The 22,521-nt window shown below is 39.7% G+C and overlaps 1 protein-coding gene across 9 annotated transcripts in view; it reads right to left on the reverse strand.

The window, feature by feature from the left end:
• Nucleotides 1-22,521, reverse strand: part of msi2b (musashi RNA-binding protein 2b) — a 284,750-nt gene that overhangs the window by 251,771 nt on the left and 10,458 nt on the right. For all 9 annotated transcript variants that reach the window (XM_061739986.1, XM_061739984.1, XM_061739985.1 and 6 more), the window contains exon 5: nucleotides 13,764-13,805. In XM_061739986.1, coding sequence (XP_061595970.1) covers nucleotides 13,764-13,805 — 42 coding nt within the window. The remainder of the gene's footprint in view (nucleotides 1-13,763; nucleotides 13,806-22,521) is intronic.

Below are 22,521 nucleotides of genomic sequence, written 5' to 3' on the forward strand. Positions count from 1 at the left end.
TCTCTGTGAAAAATTCATCCAAGTGGAGAGTCATCATACACCTGTATTCCCTAATGACGTATGTAAGGACTTTCCTTCTTAGTCAATTAGCCAACTAAATGATTGTTACAGGCTGGTTGCACCGGGGTATTTTTATTATTGACTTGTTTTCCATATTTCTTGGTTGCAAATATTTGACCGGAAAAAAAGGAAGTTCATTCCAAAGATTGTTAAGCCGTATGTCATCTAGCAACTAATGTTACAGACTTGTCTCAATTTATTTGATTGCCACTTTATTTCATAGGGTGCATATATGGATTAATATGTTGCAAATGGTGGCATTCATTTGACCAAAGCTAATGAGGAAAGAAGGTGAAAATAATTCGAAGCAATATAAATGCAAAGAGAGTAGAAGGTCAAAGTTGGCCTAATTAAAAGTGCAATAAAACCAGCTAGTGCTATAAAATTGCTGCATGTAGCTATCAATTAGAAATCACAAAATGGTCTTAGGCAGTAGCAGCAAGGAAATGAATCTGTCAACAGTTTTCATTATTGTATGATAACATGGCGGAAGTTAGATAACTGTCACACTACCTGCTCAAGCATTGCCTCTGATCATTTCACATTCTCAGCCAGTAGCAGTATAAAACATATTGTCTTTGTGAAATTATTTGTATTGTTATTATATTTTACCCCTCAGCAGTGTGTTTAATAATGACTCAAGATGTAAGCAAATGCAGTGATCTAAATTCATAGCACTTTTATGCCACATGTAGAGAGAGGAGGTGTGCGAAAGATACTTTTGGGTTATTTCACGAACACAAATGATGCCGCAGCGGGAGCACACCTGCAGTGCAGTTGCAAAGGAGGCTGATGTAAAAAGTAATAAATTAGCAGCTGATTTGGTACGGGCTGGTGTCAATTACACACAGTCAATCAAATTATTACCACTCATTCCATTTAAAGGCAACGATAGCTCCAACATAACACAAAGGCAGTTTGGAAATAAATGGGAGCTGCTCTATAGCACCTCACGTGTGCTGCATTGTACCCAAAACGGCAGAACACCACTGACGTATAGAGGAGCCGAGTTCTGAAGCATTAAAAAAAAAAGAAATTAGAAAAACTGCTGACATGCTAGATGATATATAAATGAATGTTGGCTTAATTTCACCAGACAAACAGTCGTGTGAAAACAAATTTCTGATGTTATGTATCCCGACGTGACAGAATGTCAACTGGTCCTCACCAGGTCTTTAAAAAGGTAAATAGATCTTCAATTAAGCGAGTGACATATTGTGTTTATTTAACAAAACAAGGCCATCAGTGCATAAGTTGTACGTGGAAAATGTCAGTCAGGTGCATGATTCAGTAACTTTGTAAACCATCTTTTTGGCGTATCCTTCTGCGTCAGTCGGTTGAGGTTTGTGGCCTCTCTTAGCTGTGCTCTTGTGGATCTTCTAATGCGTTTGGCATCGTTGCATGACCCAGTTTGTAGGTGTTGCACATGGCTATATAAATAAAGCTTAATTTAATTTAATTTAAGTGAATTTAATGACCGCAAGTTGCCAAAGTCCCACTCTGGCTAAACAGGTTCATATCCATACCATCACCCCACCACCACCATACTTGAAAGCTGGTTTAAGGTTTTATGCAGATTTTTATGCAGTATTTAGTGTTCCTCTACAGCTCTCTGTTTTATGGCACAACAGCTCCACTTCGGTCACATATTTGCAAAGGACTATGTTGGACTTAGTTTCATGGTTTGATCAGTAGCAACTCTGTAAACTTAAATTATGACCCTGAATAGAAATAAGTGGGTATTAATAATATATGGATTAACGTTTCAAATGTTTGTTAACGCTATCACGAAGGTACATCAGAAAGACCTGCAGTGGAGCTGTGTGAGCTCCCAGTTAAGCATCTTGAGGCTTATTCAGGCCAGACTATTTTAGGCCTCATTTGAGAGCCTTGGTGGCCAATCTGCAGGAGTTCAGCGTCTGGGAGTCGGCACTCGATCCTCATGTGTGAACAACTCAAAGACTCCTCAAAGACTCTCGTCGACATGTCACAGAGACGTTGCCGATGGCCAACAGATGTTACACTGCAAAAACTCATTTCTAAATAAGAAAGAAAAACTTGTTTCGAGAAAATTTGAAGACTATAGACTAATTTAGTAGTTTTAAGAATTCTAGTCAAGAAACATGTTCTTACCCCATGGACAAAGATATTATTGCTTAAAATAAGCAATTTAGACTAGATTCATGGACTATTATGCTTATTTTTAAATGGGCTGTTTTTGCAATGTAAATAAACCATATATTTGTAGCTGTCATGGGAATCCTTATGTGACTTACAGCCAATGAGAGAGCAAGGCATCAAATGAGGTCACTCGGAGAAAGGACATCCTCAAGGGCAAAATCGGCAGTGGCAAGGAGGAGACGCCTTTCCACAATAAATAAGACTTTGTTTACTCACATGCAACACAGACCATCTCCGCTACCTGCACGTACTAATTCCTTTCTATGTATTCCTTCTGTTTTCTTTTCCTGTTTGTGTTCTGATAGCAACCTTTGTTTCCTCCCTCAGAACATTTTCAAATAACCAACCATGTTTTGCATGTGGTTATGCCTCATTTCCCATGTGTGTTTACTGGATAAAACGTGGTTTTGGACATCAGTCAAACAACCGAGTCTCTGATTCTGTAGTGTGTGCGACCCTTCTTCTGCGATCAATCATGTAACGTGAAAAGGGAAATAACTCCTGAACAGCAAGTCCTGTATTCTTAACAGACCAATGATCATCCAACCATGACAATCACATAGTCTGAAACCAGCTTCAGTGTGCTCAGTCGATACAGAACATTGAAAATATAGCTAAATTTGGACCAATTAATTGCAAAAACCAATTTATCAATAGACCTCTAACCCTGAATAAAACCTTAGAACTGAAAAACTGTGTGCTTTCGTCTTCACAACTGTAGCTAAATGTTTGCTTCCAATTAGCAGAAATATGCAAAGACCTGCTGTGTTTCTATAGTCACCATTGTTGTTATATTAACCCACCATTGGTTACATGCTTGCTGTCCACTGCAGAACAAAACGGCATCATGCTGTTTAATCATCAACATAAAAACAACCACTTAAATGATAGCTTTTATCAGACCTTCCACTTTCTTATTTGCAGCCAAAGCACTCAAAAACAGTCATGTTGATTCTGAGCTCCAAACCGTGGTGATTTGTAAGGTGGAAACATTTTCATTAAGAATGAAAAGCATTAGATTTTGACTTATATTTATGACTCTCAAAACCCACATTTAAATGCTGTTCATCCATGTTCAATAATCGCTGTAATAAAGAGTCGGTTTAATTTAGATACTCTTACATAACGTAACATTTATCTGACATTTGTCATTTATCTGATTCGATCACTAGTTTTACACTCTTGTACACTGTATATTAACAGTTGTTTCTTTTAATATTCTTATTCATATTACATGCTGCTTTTTTTACAACGTCATACCTGTTTAGTTTTTTTACTTATTGATGCCATATCGCGTTTGCATCCAAATTATTTTCTGAGTTGAATTAAATGCAAAATCTAATCTCTAGGACAGGCAAATAAACAGCCAAATACAAATTATGGAGAGCCCCCATGAAAACACAACACAAATTTATACAGATGATAAAATATGATGTGGCTGACACTGCCTCCAATGAAAAATTATTGGCATGAGCCAACATGTCCGCAGTATAATTGTGAATGATGTGCAGAAGAGAAAGGTCACAGCTGAGGACTGAGGCATTATGTAGAGAAACGGCTAAGCTCTTTAGCACCCTGACTTAGGCGCTGTATTCAGAACTGCAAACCTGGTGTTTAACACATGCATAATGTTATTTTTTGTGATGCACTACAACAGATTTCTTGTCACTATGTGAAAATAAACATATAACTTAAGCTCAGTACAAATGAGATGAAGTCACAGAATTTCTCTGTTCATACTTAAAAAAAAAAAAGGTGTAATAGGGGTAAATGACAGACCAAATTGCATGTGATTGTAAAAGGGGGAAAAAAGCAGGTGCAGGCCTTCAGCATAAATGCAGAGCCTCATGCCTGACAGCGTCTGCTGCTGCATATCCTTCCTGCTTGGCTTTGTTATAAATCAACCCTCAGAATCTATCCAGTTCTTCCACCAACAATACCATGCAGATTTTCTGCCACTGGGGCCATTTGGGAGCTATTAAGCAGTGCCTTGGCAGAGTACAAGCATAACAGTAGCCTTTCAGTGGCTCCCACGTCAGGTGGGAAAATCACAGAAATACAGCACATGGATAGGAACTGGTTGTGATTCTCATCACAAGGCATTTTGGCCTCCTGCATTAGAGCTACTTTAGATCGTTGCATCAATTAAACAGCCTTCTGGTGATCCTCTTACAAAACACACCTCCTTCTTGCCTCCTTTTTTATCTTTAATCAAGACTAATTTGTTGAAATTAAACAATAATTTGTTTAAATAACATCAAACTACAAAAGATTCAACGTTCTACACGTGTTCAGCTTAAATACTAATCAATTCATATATAAATTGGAACAACAAAGCCTCCGTAGCCTTCGAAGAAAATATGACATACACCGAAAAGGACTTTCTTTTTCCAATTATTGTAAAAGATGCAGTGTAACTTCTATAAGATCTCAAGCATGAATTCAGCGAATTGATCTAAGCAAGATGTTCAACAAGCAGCGACAAAAAGCTTTTAACCATCACTATTAATCACACCACCACCAGCGACACAACTAACAACCTGACAGGCTTGTCTGGTTGAAAGAATATCATTCTTAATCTGAAGGGTTGGTGCCCCGGCAAAAAAAAAAAGAAAGAAAGAATGGGGACAGCACATAAAAACCACAGATATGAACTGTCACACAATGTCAAAGTGAGAAAGAGCAATCTGGCAGGCGGGACTCCAATATCTTACTCCGGAATGACAACTGGATCCAATCACGGCAAAACACTTCTGTGAGTTGGTCAGGCAATCTTCCAATCAGATAGACACATCCAACAAAATAATGATCACACTTAGGCTTTACTTTTATAGTTACAAATAAACTGGAGAGGTGCTGCATTGACTGAAAGTTTAAAAGCTCTTGGTGTTGAGTGAGTTAAAGAATCCTTGTAAAAATGGGGGAAGAAAAAAAAACATTGCAGATTCACAAAACAGCATATTCAACCTGATCTGTAAGGTTTTTATTTAGAAAAAAAAAAAAAAAGGTTCTCTACCAATGTCGACTAAAAGAGATAATTTCTGTCTGATTCCTACATGAGCATATCGTCTTATCTGTCATGTGTTATAATATTACATAATTATGTTTAATTACATGCAATACCACACATCTTCTAGATATATGTATATAACCTACATACCCTTGGTACCATAGATGAGGAAATACACATTTGAACAAATCCTAATGCTGTCCGTTATTGATATATCTTAGTCTTTGTTGCTCAAGTCCCAGACGGCATGTTTTAAGGTAGAAGAACAGAAGAAAAGGTAAAAAGACGCAACAAGAGGTCGAAACGGGACGGCGAGGGGGTTGTCTCCGTCCACACAATGGAACTCATCATGCTGATTAAGCTGGCCGTCCCTTTTTAATTATTTCCTGTAGTCCATTCAAACACACTCTCAAAAGGGTCACAGTTAAAAAAAAAAAAGAAAAGAAAAAAAATTAGAAATGCATTTCTCATCAGCCACTCTAACCACTAAAGCAACTCGCTGAAGTGATGACTTTCAAAGTTAAGTGCCCCGCCGCTTCACTGACAATCTTTGTTTTTCGCGTTGGATTGGTGGAGACTTGAGAAGATTGAATAAAAGATGTTATCAGGAAAAAAATATATACTGAAGTGGCTAATAAAGAGTGCTACAGCTGAAGAGGGCCCAAGGTCAGTGTCACAGCTAGTTTGTGATTACCAAAGCCACTTAGTTTCTGACATTGTTGTGATGAAAGGCCACGAAAAAACCAAATACTAATAACTAACTGCAGTCAATCTTTTTCTCAGACATGCTATAACAAGAGCACCAGGCAAATAACTTCCCCTCGCAGGGATAGGGTCATCTACTGGACTGACTGACGCTGTTGTTAGCCTCCCTAAAAAGAGAAAATACTTCACAGTGGTGCTGTTATGTTTACAGGTGGAGCAGGATCTAACGACCATCGTCCAGAATGGACAAACCCGGCATCAGCCCTTTTACCTCCTACTATAATGTGGTTTCTGCTACAAATGTGGAATGGGAGGATGAAACTGGGGGTACTTAGCTGGTTTCAATTAGATTTACTTTGACACGATAGACTGCTCCTTTAAAAATACTGGTTGTTGGAGTTTAATACATAACGTTTTTCTTTTACTACGAGTAAAACACTTCTCCTTTATCCTTTTACAAAAACCTGACAAATTGTATAAAGTGGTCCAGAGCACTGCAAGTTTTATTTTGCCGGTAAAGGTTGAAGAATGGTCTTATTTTATTTATCAGAGGTCTTTCACCCAGAAGACAGTGGTAAATGTTCCATTTCACATCATAATGTTTTAAAACAAATATCCTTTTCATTAGCTGCGCAAAACGATTTTTTCTTTTAGGTCCTGAATCACAAAACATGTTTCTAGTTTGAAGCTGATGAGTGAAGCCAAACGTGAACGTTATAACGGCCTGATGGTAAGTTTGCTGCGGTGTACTGTACATTAACGAACGCACCGAACTTTTGCTTGTTTGGGTTGTTTGTTTTGTACATATGGGTGCATGCACGTAAAAAGCCTCTGATAAGAGCTCTTCAGAGGTGTAGTGGAGGACCATGCCCTCCTCTGCCCTGCTCTCCTCCCTATCCTGGCTAGCAGGCTGTCCTCATTACTGTCAGTCAGCATCAGGTTTAGCAATGCCAGGCTCCTGCACAGCCCTCTGTCCTTTCTGCCCAGCCAGCAGTAGCCCGCCTGACTGCTGCCATTGGGAAGCATTGTAAGAGCCCCTCAACCCCCCTAGAAAAACCTAATTACTCTCCACCGGCAACCAAGGAGACCACAGCAGAAAGAAGAGCTAGGCAGAGGGAAGGAGGCTCACACACACACACACACACACACACACACACACTCCATTTATAGGCGCTTTGACAATTACTCAAACAAAGAAATGTGCGTTCATGTTATATCTGCGGTTAAAAAAATAATAATTACACTGCCATTCACATTTACAAATCATTTATCTTTCTATTGAGCCATAAATATTGGCTGAGAGCGTGAAAGAAAAGAACAAGATACATTTAGAAAGTGTGAAAAGAAAAAGAAATGTGCATGAATCAAACTGAGCATCGCTTTGACTAGCCGTTAACTGGGTCACTCAGTTGGTGATTGTGTCTGACCACCAAACAAACAGTCATTCATATGTCTCTGCTCTGCCCCCATTTTCATCTGGAGCAGTTCCACTGAGGCCACTGAAAGCAAAAGGAGCTGACGGGTCAGGGATTTAAAGCCATCTCCGGCTCCGACACAGCAGCCATTACCACAGAGGGAGAAAAACTCCTCGTGTCATCCTCCATCCAAGAGAGGCTGTATTTATGTTGGCTGCACATCTGGGGAGGGGGAGGGGGGGGGGGGGTTGTTGTTTTTTTCAGGGGAGGTGGGGGGGGTTCAAGGGTGAGAGGAGAGTGACAGTGAAGAATTCTCATCAACTTGCTTGTCACTTCTCTGACATCTTGGTCAAAGTTTTCTTTTCTCACTATCAGACTGTCTCTTGGTCTCCTGCACTGTATCAGTGAAACGTCAGTCCATTTAGTGTCACTTGTAAAAACCCAATTTCAGTGGTTCATTTATAGAGGTATACACAAGACCCCCACCCCCCCCCCCCCCCCATTCCCACCACCGTGGACATCTTGGTCGCTCACCAGGATGAGACCTCTGCCACATGTCCTGAAATGCAATATTAGGTTCGGATAATAGCCTGCACGACATAACCCTCCGTCTCATTCTTCTACCCGGTGTGCCATCTGTACGCCATAAATACCTCCAAAACTGGAATGTCTAATAATGAAAAAAAAGGAATCCATCATATTAGAAGTATTATCATCGTGAACAGTGATGCTTGTCAAAGGAAAGCAGCACAGTATTCTGTTACGTTACATTACAGACTTTTGTCCTTGAATATTCTCTCGGACTCGTGCAGCTGTGCAGATCTGAGTTGGAACGGGGAAGCTGGTGCTTTTAATAAACTCACAAGGGCATTCAAAGGGGCTGGCAGCTACGGAGGTTTCATTTTCCCAGCAGTGAGCTGTGTCATTTAAAGTAAGGATCATTTTGAGAAGGGGAATATCATAATGCTAAATCTAGACCAAATAACCGAGCAAGGTGTAAGACTGGATTTACAAGGCCCCGTAATCCTTCAAGACTGAGAATGAAGCAGAGAAAAGCGCAGAGATGGAAAGACACAAGACAAAATGAAGAATAAGAGACTGAGAAAAAAAGAATGGTATAAAAGAAGAGAACATATACAATTGTTATTTGCAGCACGGCAGAAGTGCACAGTTTGTGAACGTCTGGTGTTGTGTGCCACGCAGTACAAAGACACAGTGGATCAGAACATGTATGCAACTTTGTTCTTTCCCTTCATGGTTTAAAAGCCCCAGAACCCCGATACACCTGGGAGTTTTTAATTCCCCTCAGGCAAGCACATAAAGCATGCACAGTCCCTAAAGTGAACTGTGCTGTACGGCGCTAAATGGAGAAGAATGGTATCGGTCAATTCACCGTTCGCAGAGAGAGAGACGGGAGGAAAGAAAAGGGGACAAAAAAATAATGTGGCATGCAAAGACTGCAGGGAGACAATGATTTAGGTGGAGAAACCTACAAGAGATGGAACGACAGAAACTGCATAGTTATCCTTCCTAAAGCTGGATGTGAGAAGCTTCAGCAAAGAATCGTCGCTGCAAACAAAATAAACACATTCCTGGAAGTGTTGTCACAGCTGCTTCTATGCAACGCACATCTATTTGTGAACCAGTGTTCCTTCTGCATCCCAAAACCTGCACAGTCGGACACAGTGACAACCTGCTCTGAACTGCTTACAAGGTAAATCTCCTTACAAGGTGTCCGTGGAAGAGGGTTACGCCCATCGCTCTGTAAAGCGAAGAGGCTCCTTGCTTTCATTTTCGTAACAGGCCATCAGAACTCATCTCCCACTGAAGTGGCCACAGTCCCACTGGCAATTACAATCATGCTGGGACATGCCATGGCTGTGTGTGAGACTCCACGGTGGGAAACAAAAGCAGTGGCGGGCCCAGTAATGACGCCAACAGTTGAGTGGTAAAACTCGAGCGATGTCGACAGAAACCATCTCTTTCATTCCTCAGAAAACTGAGAGCAGGCTTCGTTTACATGTTTCTCTTTGAGCCCTACTGGAAGATATCAAACAGGGAGATAACAAGGTACTGCATCATCTTATCTCTGCCTTCTTTAGCACTTCTGCTACACACTCACGATGAGAAAAAAGGTGGGTGGGTTGTTTCTGTTGTTTGTTGTTTCGGTTTTCTTTTCTTTTTTGGAAACAAGGGAAGCATAATTGCCCGCGCGTCCAAAGGCCAGTAAGATTGGTTGTAAAAAATTTGAATCGTGTAAACACGTACTTTTTTGAAACTGCTTTTTTTAAACGTTTAATTGAAATGAATGGTGGAACATTCAAATCATCTTCAGAGTTTGTTCTCCTTAAAACGCTAACTAGCTCGGCATACTTTCAACTGGAAACGCCACTCAGGGATTACATGGCTCGGTAAAGAACGGGCTATTACCCTTGAACGCAGATTTTCCAACCAAGAGCATCTAAGGGCGGACACCTGCCCACGTGAAGCCGTCACAATTCAGTCTGACAGCTGAGAGGCAGTAAGGTTGCTGGTGAATCCTTCAGAGAAAGCACGGTAGGGTTAGTATCATCATGCTGCACAAGAGCTACTATTAATAGCAATCTGGTATCAGGACTATTTTAAGCAAAAAACTGACGGTTGGTCATTAAAGTAGGGCTCCTGTCAGAGGGTTGCCCCCTCCGCACGGCGCATGCATCTGCAGGGGTTCTTTCCTCAATGGGAACAATTGAAAGAAAGATTTTGGGGCTCAAAAATAAGCACTTTGTGAACCAAAGCCTTCAATGCCGCTCCTTTTTTCCCCCCAGTTTTTCTGCCACTAATGTTGGCGTTATCCACTGATACATTTTATTTAGTTGTTAACCTTAAATTGACATGGTTGCACTTCAAACTTCAGGCCCCTTTTAAAACACTGCATTCAGCTTCCAATTCCCCCACTAATTTCAGTTCTCAGCAAAGTAAAGAAAACACATTAATTTAAACCACATTTTGACAGGAAAGGTATTTTTCAGTTTTTATTTATTGCTATTAAATATTCCATCAGGCTTTTCGTGCTTCAACGAAAATGAGCAGCAGTACTACATCACATATCTACACAAATCCCTCTTCTCTAACAGTATCAAGCTTCTACTTGCAGAATTGTATAATAAAACAGCATCGGTTCGATTCTGCTCAAAAATGTGAGTGACCAATAAAATATTGCATTTACCTCACAGTTATTAATCCAAGCAGGAAGAAAGACAATAACCCCTGTTTTTACTCGCATGGCACTTATCACATCTGCAAACCAATTTCCAGGTGAGAATCCTGGATATACTTAAAGTTTAAACAACGCAATAGAAAACAAAATAACACAGACTGATGAATGCATTTTGTTCATTGCGTACATATTTGCATCCTTATTTCAAAATAAAGCTCTAACAAACCAAAACATTGCATTTGCTGCATTGACTGGCATCAAATGAAATCCTTTTTGCCAACAAGCAGGGGGATCAAACCTGGCTGGTGTGAAACTAAACGCCGAGGTGCTGAAACCTTTGCAGAGAAATCCTGGCATTTTAAAGCTACTTCCAGCTGCCTATCTAACAAAGCCACAGCTATCCCCAGACGGTCTAGGAGGAGACGAGGCATAAATGAACGTGCATAAAGCACTTTGCATCGCATCATGATTGTTTAATCCTTTCATTCTCATCTGTCAATCATCCTCAAATGCAACCCAATCCCTGAATATTTGTGGGCCAGCCTATATTGATACCTTTGACATGACTTGTAAGCACAGCCTCAATTTATAATACAAAATGTTATTTTTAAGTCTTAAGATAAGCTTTAGTTGGGGCAACATTATTCTTTTGTAATGTGTGTGACAGTCTGCATTTCTTTAGCCTGTTTTCTGTGATTGACAGGTCCTGTGGTTATCATCCCTTTGTGGCCTTTACCAATATTCTGGTGCTGATGGTCACAAAAACATATGATTACTCAAACCATACATATACATCATTCTCAAATGCAGGGCGGATATCCGTGGCAAATGGCATTTAGTGACAAAACGGGTCACATTTAGAAAAACTGAGCCATAAAAATACATCTTAATATGTCTTAACAGCACAGTAACCCACAACTCAGGCATTACTATCCAGAAAAACACAAATTGATTTGGTCGTACATGTAACTTCGGATGTAAATTACCCTCAGGAATATGTGCATTTTAATATAATCTAATGACTGCCTGTTGTCAACCACCCTGGAGTGTGTTCTGACTCACGGCGGCGGAGCTGTCCGTGTTTCCGGCCGGTGTCAGGTATGTCTGCTGATACACTGTGTTTTTCTTGTGATCCTGTCATCCAACTGCAAACACCCACAGTTGTTTACAGTGAAATGCCCTCCGTGTTCACCTTCACCCCTGCCTGTTTTCAGCAGTACTCTACGTGATGTACATACTGCACGGTTTCACCATATTGCAGTGGTGAGCAGTGAGAGGTCATTGGCAGGGTTACTAGAGAAGTCATTGTTACTCGTGAGAAAACAAACGCTGATTGGCCTCGTCACGATTTGCTCCCTGAAGTCTGTGCCACCGAAGCACCTGCCAAACCGAGCTTCAATAAGGAAAAGAAAACCCCGAAAAAACAACTATTTAACAGCTGCACAAGCAGCCATGCAGGCAAGCACCGAAGGGAAAAGAGGGACAAAATAAGGAACATGCAAAACAGAGGAGACTCTCTGAAAGGAAACCTCAAAATGGGGCTTTTTTTACAAGTCTTAAATCAATACATAAAGTACAAACCCCTGCAATGTTAATCTATCTGGCTTTAATCCCATTTCCTTAAGAACCTTTATAATCCACATTCAATGCAACTACTTTTCCTCTCTAACAAACTTGAGGACATATTATAAATCATAGGTGCACGGCTCACACTGCAGTGTTTTGGTGTCATTATTTCACAGAGTTATGCAGGTATGTGCAGGCTTAAAACCAGTCAAACAATTAAAGAAATGTTTGTCTCGCCACTAGAAAAATTGCTGTGTCAGCTAAACTTGTTAAAATAAAACTGGAGGCCAAATCAACAAGCAGAGTTGTTGTACTCCACCTTTAAGCATCTGTCGTGCGTATTTAGAAGAACAGAAGTTAAAAGACATCCGCTTGGCGTACGAGAAAAAGTGAACAACACTCACAGTTCCGCAATCACCGACTCATATCGTTAAGTCGCCATGTGCTCTGGCTTTGAAAGCTTGCGCTGCCAATTCCTCATTTAAAACCTCAACAACTCCTTAACAATACCCTTCTCTGTGATCCGGGGAAAAGAAAAAAATCTATTATCGATTTCCGCCTGGTTTAGGTGGAAAAAAACTCCAATAGCGATGCTGAATAGCGCCACAGAGCACCGCGCGAGAGTCTGAACATTAATAGTTGGAGGAGGGTGTGAAGGGGGGCAATGTCAACAAAGCCCTCGACTATGCCACAGCACCATCTGCACATGCTGAATATTTAATTGTCAATAGCACCGCTCAAGACCAGTAATCAAGAAAAGAAAAGACAATATACATCATGAAGCGCTTGTGCGACAGTTGCTGCGTGATTGGAGTTTGGCTTATTTCTTAAATCAACCATTGTTTCACTACTAATTGTGACAATTTTGGCAAAGCACGCAACACAATAAAGATATTTGTGAATCACTGATGTCTTTCACTCTCATTCAACTCCAACGCAGTTGAATGAGCAACGCAGACTTATAAGCCCCTAAATGTTTCTTCTTCACTGTCATCGAGAAGTCACCGTTCATTTCTTGCAAATTCAGTCTGACTGTTCACTAAAAAAAGGAAAATAACACTCGCCAAATAATGTCGACCATGAAAACACTCATAAAGCCAACACAAAGCAGAAGAGTCCTGATTCTTTCTTTCATACCCAGAATAAAACTTTCAACCAGCAGCTGGCAATTCCTGTGTTGGAATAGTTACGTCAATAGGAAGACGGCTTCCCCATTTATACTCAGCTGCATTATACAGAGAATAAAGATGTGATTTGATACACCTGCTGAATGAAATTACTTTCTGAGCCACTAAATTTTAATGCTTAACATGGTTCATTTCTTAACATGGTATGAAGACTGACTTTGAAAGCAGCCATGATAAGGGATAAAATAAGCATAACATGAAAAAAAATTACCTGGACGTGGATATTAAGGTAGTCCAGAAATAACACCTCAGTAACATTGAATATTTCCTTTAATCTTAATATTTTCAACTTTACTTGCTTTTGAAAAACAGCCTATACAAGTTGAGAAGAGCGGATTCAGAATAAGTGTTTATAACTCTCTGAATCTCCTACACAAGTACAATCATCAGCTAAACTAGTGACATGACAGAACCACTGATGGGGATCAATCTGCACTTACCTTAGGCTGGGCGCGACGGGGAAAGGCAACCTTAGGATCAATCTGAAAACAAGAACAAAATACCAAAGTTGTTGTTAATGTGAAACACATGAAACGCTCCAAGTCACTAAGGGACACAGAGTACAAAAAATTTTTTTTAAAAATCACACTTACAGGTGAGGAATAGTTATTCTAACAGATTTAATACACTGTTGCTTTAAAGTCAGTGAGCACTTGAATTTACCCTTCATTTACTCAATATTTCTGCATAAATCTGACTTAAAACACCAGAAGGCTTTTGCAGAAGTACTAGAGGCAGGTAAATATTCATCCGTCAAATTAAATGAGACAAAAATGTTACGCTCTGCCATTTATTCATGAATCCATATCACATTTATGTGGACTGCAGAATAATGTAAACCCTTACAATCTACGTTTACTTTGAAGGTGAATATCAATATTATTGATTAATATTGCTTAATATCGGTCAAAAGTCAAAGATATTCTATGCAGAAGAATGAAGTTGAGTCATTATAACCCTATAACAAGTGTCCTACCACCAAAGAGTCCTCACTAAGACCAAAAAAGTGGACCTCATCAGTCCAGCTCGGAGGTCTTTACACCGGCTGCCTGTCCGTCAGAGGATGGACTTAAAAGTTCTGATGCTGGTCTATGAAGCTCTGAATGGTCCAGGACCAAAATACATCAGTGACCTCCTGACCCGGTATGAACCTTCCAGACCCCTCAGGTCATCTGGGTCCGGTTTTTATCAGTTCCCAGAGTCAGACCCAGACAAGGAGAAGCTGCATTCAGATTTTATGCTCCACATGTCTGGAACAAACTCCCAGAAAGCCTCAGATCAGCTGAAACAACGCCAGGTTGAAAACACACCTATTTTCAACTGCCTTTGAGTGAAGCTCTAAATCTGCAGTCCCAAAACTTAAATCATATTTCAACTACTGACTTTATCAGATTTGTATATAATGTTTTTATTTCTTTCTTTTTTGTTTACATTTTAAATCATGCTTTTTATTTATGTTTTAATGTCTTTGTAAAACACCTTGAATCACCTTGTTGTTGGCTTGCCTTGTGTGACAGAGAAGCCCAGCATAACTTCTAAGACACTTAAAGCCTCTGTCACATTATATAATGTTAATGTGCATGAGTTGACTCTCAGGAGGACACCAAACAACGCTGGTCCGTGTTACACCTTTGCAAGGAGAAATTTCTCAAAAGAACATTGCTGAGTCTGCAGTTTGCTGATTATCGCCTTAAACAAAATGCTGCTGGGTATTTAAACATATTTAGTGGACGAGAAACTATTTGGATTAAATGAGAGGCAGCGTGTTGGAAGAAAGAAAAACACTGCTGCATAGCAGCCATCAGAGAAACATGGTAGGGGTAGTATCATGATTTGGGCCTGTTTTAATGCTGATGATGTTTTGAGTAAAATCACAACAAGCACCAAAGAATGACTAAAAATTAATCTTTTTTTTTTTTTAATGGTCCTATTGCAGCTGCCACCTTAATCAGATGGAAATGTTATACAAAGACTTAAAACAAGCAGTTCATGTGAGGAAATATACCAACATCCTGGAGTTAAAGATGTTGGTTCAAAAGCCAATTTAGAGGACTGATCAGTAGTTAGTAAAAAGTTGAAGTAGTATGAAATGGTCACACCAAATATTGACATGTTTTTGCAACTCACAGATCTCTAATATTTGACACCCTCCCCCCATAAATCACATGTTCTGTTAAGACTTTTACAGTTGGTTAAAATCCCAACAAAGCTGGATCAAGAACATACCGATTCTTCTAAACCAAGGATTGTGCTACATAGTTTTTGTCAAACCATACAAAGTTTATTTCTCCCCCTTTCCTACTGTCTTAGTCTTGGATCATTTTCACTAAGAACAGGTCAGGTCGTGGTTCTGGGTGTTTCAACATCACGCAAAGCCATCAAAAATTCTGTAAACTTGACTAAGTCAATCTTAGTTATTAGAAGGAAGTTGATTTGTAAACTGCATTTTCAAATTCAAGTTATTCTTGCAGTTTAAGGCCTGCTCTTATTAATCTGTAAAAATACTGCAAAATGACTTTTTCTTTGATTTCAGTTTTGGGTTCATACCTAACTGAGCTCCTTATAAAATATCCAGGTATACAGATTTTCCAGATAACTGGTTTAATATCCAGTTAGGATTGTCCCTCAGCAGGCCAAAGTGTCTGGAGAGCGCCGGCCAATATCACTGACCTCGTTAGATTGTGCTGCTAATTATCTACAACTGAAGGAGCTCAATGACCCATCGGGAACACAACATTTATTCCGGTGGGTATTGTAATTTGGGAAACCACATATTGATTACTGTGAATCCCGAGTGTGTTTTCTGAGCAAAATATTGGCGCTATCAAATTGGTCATAAAGCTTAATATGTACTAAAAATCACCCTCCACTATTAAAAATAATAATAATTCAAATAGCAAATTAGCGTGCAGGCCAGCCACACCAACATCCTGCGAGTTAAGGCTGCAACAGAACATCGCTTTTATTTTAGGCAAGAACCACTGATTGAAGATGACAGGAAGAAAATGAGAGTCTGAGGCCGGTGACGCCTCCAGATATTGCCAAATAACCGGGAGGATGCGTCACATCAGCCTGTTTCTCCATCTTTTGCTTGTTATCTCATTAGCTTCATTTTCCTCATTAATTTTACTGGTATGAAGGTATGTGGTGATGGTGGTGGTGATGGGGGCAGAGACTGGGGGGTCCCATCAACCTTGCACTTACAATGAAGAGCAGTGAACTGCCTCTCACAGCAATGTCATCCCAAATCATCCTTGCCTGAATACCAATGAACTTAAGAATGAACATGTCCAAATAAATAATGAAAAAAAAACTGTGTTTAACAGAACCACTTGGACTGTTTTTCGACATATTCTTATGTATAATACTGAAATACCTAATATGCCAATTCAAAGCATTTGTGCAAGTTACTCCTTCAGCACAGATGGATTTATTTAAGAAACAACATTGTATCCAGCTGAGGAAAACAATTGAGAGAAAACTCAAGAAGAAGAGACGCCATCTGCACGGATCAATTAAGCCATTGAGAGTGACTGGATTTTAATCTGTTTGAAGGAAAGCCATCATGTGCAATGTCGCTGTCATCTTTTCTGCCAGTCTCACTTATTACCATTATCGTTCTAAATCAGGTCAAAATGAGAAATGAATTCAATAACACCTGGGCACGGTAACCCTGCTTGTAATGAATTTCATTTAAAGATTTGTTTTAGGCCTTAGCCCCAGGCATAACCAATTCAAACTCAATTATTTTGTGCACCCTAACTGAGCAAAGACAACACATTATGCTCTGAATACCAAAGCCCTATGCCATCTGATACTCTAATACATCCTACTTTTAAGATCATACAGAAATATGCTAAACCTCATTTTATCACACACTAAATGGTTTTTCTGCGCTTTTCTTTCCTGCTGAGAATTTTTATTCACTATGAAGATTTCTGTTTCCTGCATGCACAAAGGAGCACTTAAACACAGCAGTATTAAATGTCAAAGTTGTTTGTCAGTTTGAATTATTGCAATAATCAAAGGAAATTGTTGCGGGCAAAAAAATTATATTAAAATGATGCAGATGGGGTTTTTTTTTTTTTTTTAAATCACACTCACAGCAATGCAACCAAATTAGGCAGGGAAGGGAGTTTACCAAACAATCTCTGAAAAATGAAAAAAAAATATTTTACGGTAACAAAATATAACGACTTCCTCCTTTGAAAAAATTACACATCATAAGGAGGAAATATGCAGCAATCAACGCTCTTTGATTTACATGTTAAGCACGTATGGGTTTTTATGTAAAAAGTGCCTTCATAAACAACCAAGTGCTACAATTTGCACTTTGCACTGGATAATCTTACAATTGTGCTCTCTCAGCTTCACCTGATACCTCCTTCCCGAGTAATTTTTTACCTTCTAACACACTTACTGTCAGGTTTGGGTTCAGTAATGTGGACCTGGGTAGTGCACTTCTTTCCTTTCTTGTTCTTTATTGGTCAAGTATGTACAGATTGTCAATATTTTTTTCTCTTTAACACTTTGAAACAAATCAAAAACACATTTTGGACTATGTTGCTCCTTAAAGAATATTCCATAAAAAAAAATATTTTATTGATTTTTAGAATATTCTGCAACTTATACAAATGTAACCTGGGATTGCTGTTTAGGCAGACGTAGTACCAGGCAACGAGGACTAACATGGACAGTAAAGGTGTCAATATTGCATATGTGTGAAGAAAAACTATGCCACGTTTTGATGTTAGCGTTTAAACTAAAGGTGAATCTCTGAATGAAAAAAACATGTTCTGAGAACCTCTCACAAAGAAGTGTCGATGCTCATCAGACTGGTAAAGCTTACAAAATCATCTTGCGTGACGTTTGACTCTACTGATTCCCAGTCAGCCAAACTGTTCAGTAATGAAGTTGCAGAGCAAGAAAGAGTAAGGTGTGTAATAGTCAGCAAATTCACTAAGGAACCCACTTTAACTTCCAAGCAACTCCAGGCCTCACTCACATTCGCAGACACCAATGTTCATGACCGTCAGGAAAACTGACAGGGTTGCAAGGAGAAAGCCACAACCCCCCCCCCCCCCCCCCCCCAAAAAAAGTCACATTAAAACCCTGGAAACATATGAAATATCATGAAATGAAGATGCATAACTCTGGTGTAGGAAGCTGCAGCTCTGATTCCACTGCAGCTCCATGGTCCTCATATAACGGCAGTAAAAAATGTTTTATTAACCCAACTCTATGGGGGTTTCTTCAACGAGAAAAGAAAAAAAAAAAAACACAAGCAGAAATGAGACTTGGAGCTAAATGAACAATCTGCTCTGACCTGAATGTGCCAAAGACATGAAGGGCTGGAGGATACGGCCATGATATCATTTTGTTATTGAGAGAAATTACTGTAACTGAAGATGCGATGTGTTCAAATGTAAACTGTAATCAGAATACCAGCCTCCATCAATGTGTTTACCTTTTCTCAATGATACGCAGCAAAATTACAATTTCAACCAAGAGCAGGACCTAATATACACACATGACAAATGCCTTTCAGTGTGAAAATATTCTATCATGTGCATAGATTAGGGTATTGTTATTACTAGCAGCTGTTATCTACAGCTGTCAATACAATGTATGAGGTCCTTTTTTCCTTTGATTCAATTAACTTGCAATCTCATGGTAGCAGAACCTGTTATGTACAATTGACTGGCAACCACTAATGTGATGTCATTTGCAAAGAACCCTGCAATTACAGTATGTGTGCCTTTTCGCAGTGTGAGTGCCTCAGATAAATCTTAACTATCTAACCGGTCTACACAGTTCAATTCATGTGGAACATATCAGCACGACTACTAATGGCGTGCTACTGGTGAAGTACCTCGCATAGCGGTCGCCTAAAGCAAAATTGGCCATTCCGATGAAGCACCTTTATGTATTTGCTCAAGTTAAATGTATTACATCATCATAACCAGGACTTTTTAAAATTATGGTTTGATTCACCTTTGTTATATGATCTCGCAAAGAGCAAAAGCTTCCTCAAGATTTTCTCAAGACATTATACACCCTGATATATCAATGTAATAAATGAGGACAGACCAAGAGGAAATCCCCAACCCCCCTCCCCATCCCACCCACAGCCCATCTTTTTATCTTTTACTGGAGGGTCTCCAAGGGCTGCTTTTGCATGTGACTGTGGGAGATCAGGGCAAAGAAACAGCATATATCTTAAGTTCACATCTTACAAAAAGGATTTCATATATTAATGCAGCTCCTGGGTAAAGTCTCTTCCTCTCTTAAGACATATCTACACAAGCGTGATGATGTGGTGTTTAAGCCAAAAGGAAAAGCCTTATCAAAGCATGCAGCTTCTCCCAATATAAGTGTGTGAGCAGGTCCACAGGTGTGCATGTGTGATAACAACAGAACAGACAAGAAATTACAACATAAATGTGTTATATCGGCACTGTCAATCTTTAATGATTTTTGGTGTGAAATAACACCTCATAAAAACAGTTTGTTATGATCTTCAAATCCGTAATGAGGATTTTTACCAACGCCATGCTCAACAAGCAAACTGCCTGGTCTTAGAAACATGCAACCCTGTAATGAATAATGCTGCAGAATTACTAACATTACCCACGATATTACATTACTGCCTTAACAACACATCTAAAGATCTGTAGGTGAAAAAAGACAGATACAGCATGTATTAATAGTGCCTTCACCCTTAATTAACTGCAGAAGATGGAGGACCTGCTATACTTAAACACAAGTGAGTGAGTGCAGCCCGCTGATTTGACTTTATGTCCAAATCCTATCGAGCTGCCGCTCATCCATTTCTCCTCTCTTGATTTCCTCTTGAGCTGCTTCCTGCCTCACCTTAAACATGCAAAGCGCCAGCTCAGGCTCCCTTGGGCTCATTTACTGAAGGCTACAATTACCCGAGACCCCAAAAAAATATGTTTCTTACAAGAAATAAATGGTGTTTGGCCTCTGCTACAGTCATGCAGAAGAGAAGCTTTACATTACAAGCTTTTCAATAGCAGAACGTAACAAAGCATCATCCTTTCTGGATCTGAGAATTAGGTAAATACAACATCCGGAGAACGACACCAAGTTGAGTATTATATTTATTAAACAAAACCTAAGGCAAAAATCTCAAAGCACTGCCAGGAAAAACAAAGAACCTCTTATGATATATTAGCTTTTAAAACCACCTTGAGCAGCAAAAACTTCAAGTACTCCTTTTCTGTATGACATTATCAGGGACAGAGGAAGTTTGGCTCATTCCTCTTTACAGTTCTTTGAGATTTGTGGGCTTTCGTTCGTGCACAGCTCTCTAAAGGTCCCACCATAGCATATCAATTGAGCGTTGAGTCTAAGCTTTTACTGGGTCACCAACTCTCTCTCCTTTTTTCCAGCCTTTCTGTTGTAGATTTATAATTTCAACTCGCGCATAAATGGTCCCACATTCAACCTCAGAATAGTCTGGTATGCAGAGGAATGACTGCTACCTGCCAGGTTTGTAACTGCAAAATAGGCCCCAATCATCACCCCTTCACCTCCATGCTTCACTGTTTGTTATTCAGTGTTTATGACAATATGCCTTGCTTGTTTGTTGCCCAAAAACACTTAATAGCCACATAGCAAGCATTATGACCAGACATCTCTCCTTTTTCGGTCTCATCTGCCCTAAGGACATTGTTCCAAAAGTCTTTCTAAACAAAAAAAAAACTGTTTGGTCTTTTTTCTCATTAACTTTCACATTTAACATGCTAACTGATCAGATATTTAGTTATGTTAACTCTCAGCAAGTATGGAAACTGTCTCTTACGTTTTCCACTTACCGTATGAATAATCTTCCCCACTGTAAGAATGATGCACTCCACAGAGTTGGAAACGGCCTTATAATCCCTTCCAGACTGATTAACAGCAACAACTGCTGCTCTAAGATCATTGCTGATGTCTTTCCTGATGTTATTGCATTAAAAGACACAATATGCTCCAGACTAGCGAACTACCCAAAGACCTGTGTTTACAGAGAAGCTCGCCCCTGTTGAGGACCAATCAATCAAGTACATCTGATTAGCAGTAGCTGGCTGCTAATAACCCTCTTTATTTCGGCTGAACCAGGAACGTTTTCTGCTTCTGCATTTAGGCTTTGTTTTAGTTAAAAAAAACAGCTGTTTAACATCTCAATTTGGGCCGTTTTCACCTCATTTTAAGACTTAGTAATGACGAGATCCTTAGACTCATTAAAACCGATTGCTTTTTTGTTTTTATTTCAAGCTTCAATTTTATCGACTCACCTTCAACTTAATTATTTTTTGTAGTCACTGTACCATTTTGTAGATAAATCAACCCAGATACATATATTTTTCATTTTTATGGCCCGAGCACTGACAGTGCGAAGGCCCTATTGTATCTGTAGGAATTTTATTTATTTATTTTTCTCGTTTTTATTTTTCCGACGAAATGAGGGCCTTTTTGCCCCCCTAAACGTGCCCCAAAAGTCACCAAATTATGCACGCAAGCCAGGCCTGGCGAAAAATTTGATATTTAATGGTTTGCATTAATGGGCGTGACCTAATGGCTCAACAGCGCCCCCTAGAAAACTTCATGCCTCAAGCCTCACAATACGGTTTGACGTACATGCACGAAAATCGGTACACACCTGTATAATGTCGCAACTTAAAGAAAAGTCTCTTGGCATCATGGCCGAAACCGAACAGGAAGTCGGCCATTTTGAATTAATCGTGTCATTTTGGCCATTTATGCCATTTTGTCGTCCGCTTCTTCGCCCGAACCGTAACGTGCACCCAGGCGTGTTATACATCAAAATGCGCGTCTCCATCCTGCGACGATGCACATTGCTTTTCTCAGTCAAAAGCGTTACCGTGGCGACGATAGACGCCAAAAAGCGCTTTATCTGATTGGTCCATATTTGATAGTTCCTATTTTCTGCCATAACTCTTGATTGGTTTGATATAGAGAGTCGTGGGTGGTGTCATCCGCTAAATGTCCAGGCCTGAAGAATCTACATGCAAGTCATACAAGCACTTCCACTGCAGCACGCCTGAACGTGCACAAGGGTGCGAGGGCCCGTTCATCGCTGCTTGCAGCTTCAATTATTATTATTATTATACTGTTTTCAGTAACACAAAATATATTTTAAAAAAGGAACCACTTGACTGCCTCATGAAT

This window comes from Cololabis saira, chromosome 14 (assembly GCF_033807715.1).
Source record: "Cololabis saira isolate AMF1-May2022 chromosome 14, fColSai1.1, whole genome shotgun sequence".
Taxonomy (NCBI): domain Eukaryota; kingdom Metazoa; phylum Chordata; class Actinopteri; order Beloniformes; family Belonidae; genus Cololabis; species Cololabis saira.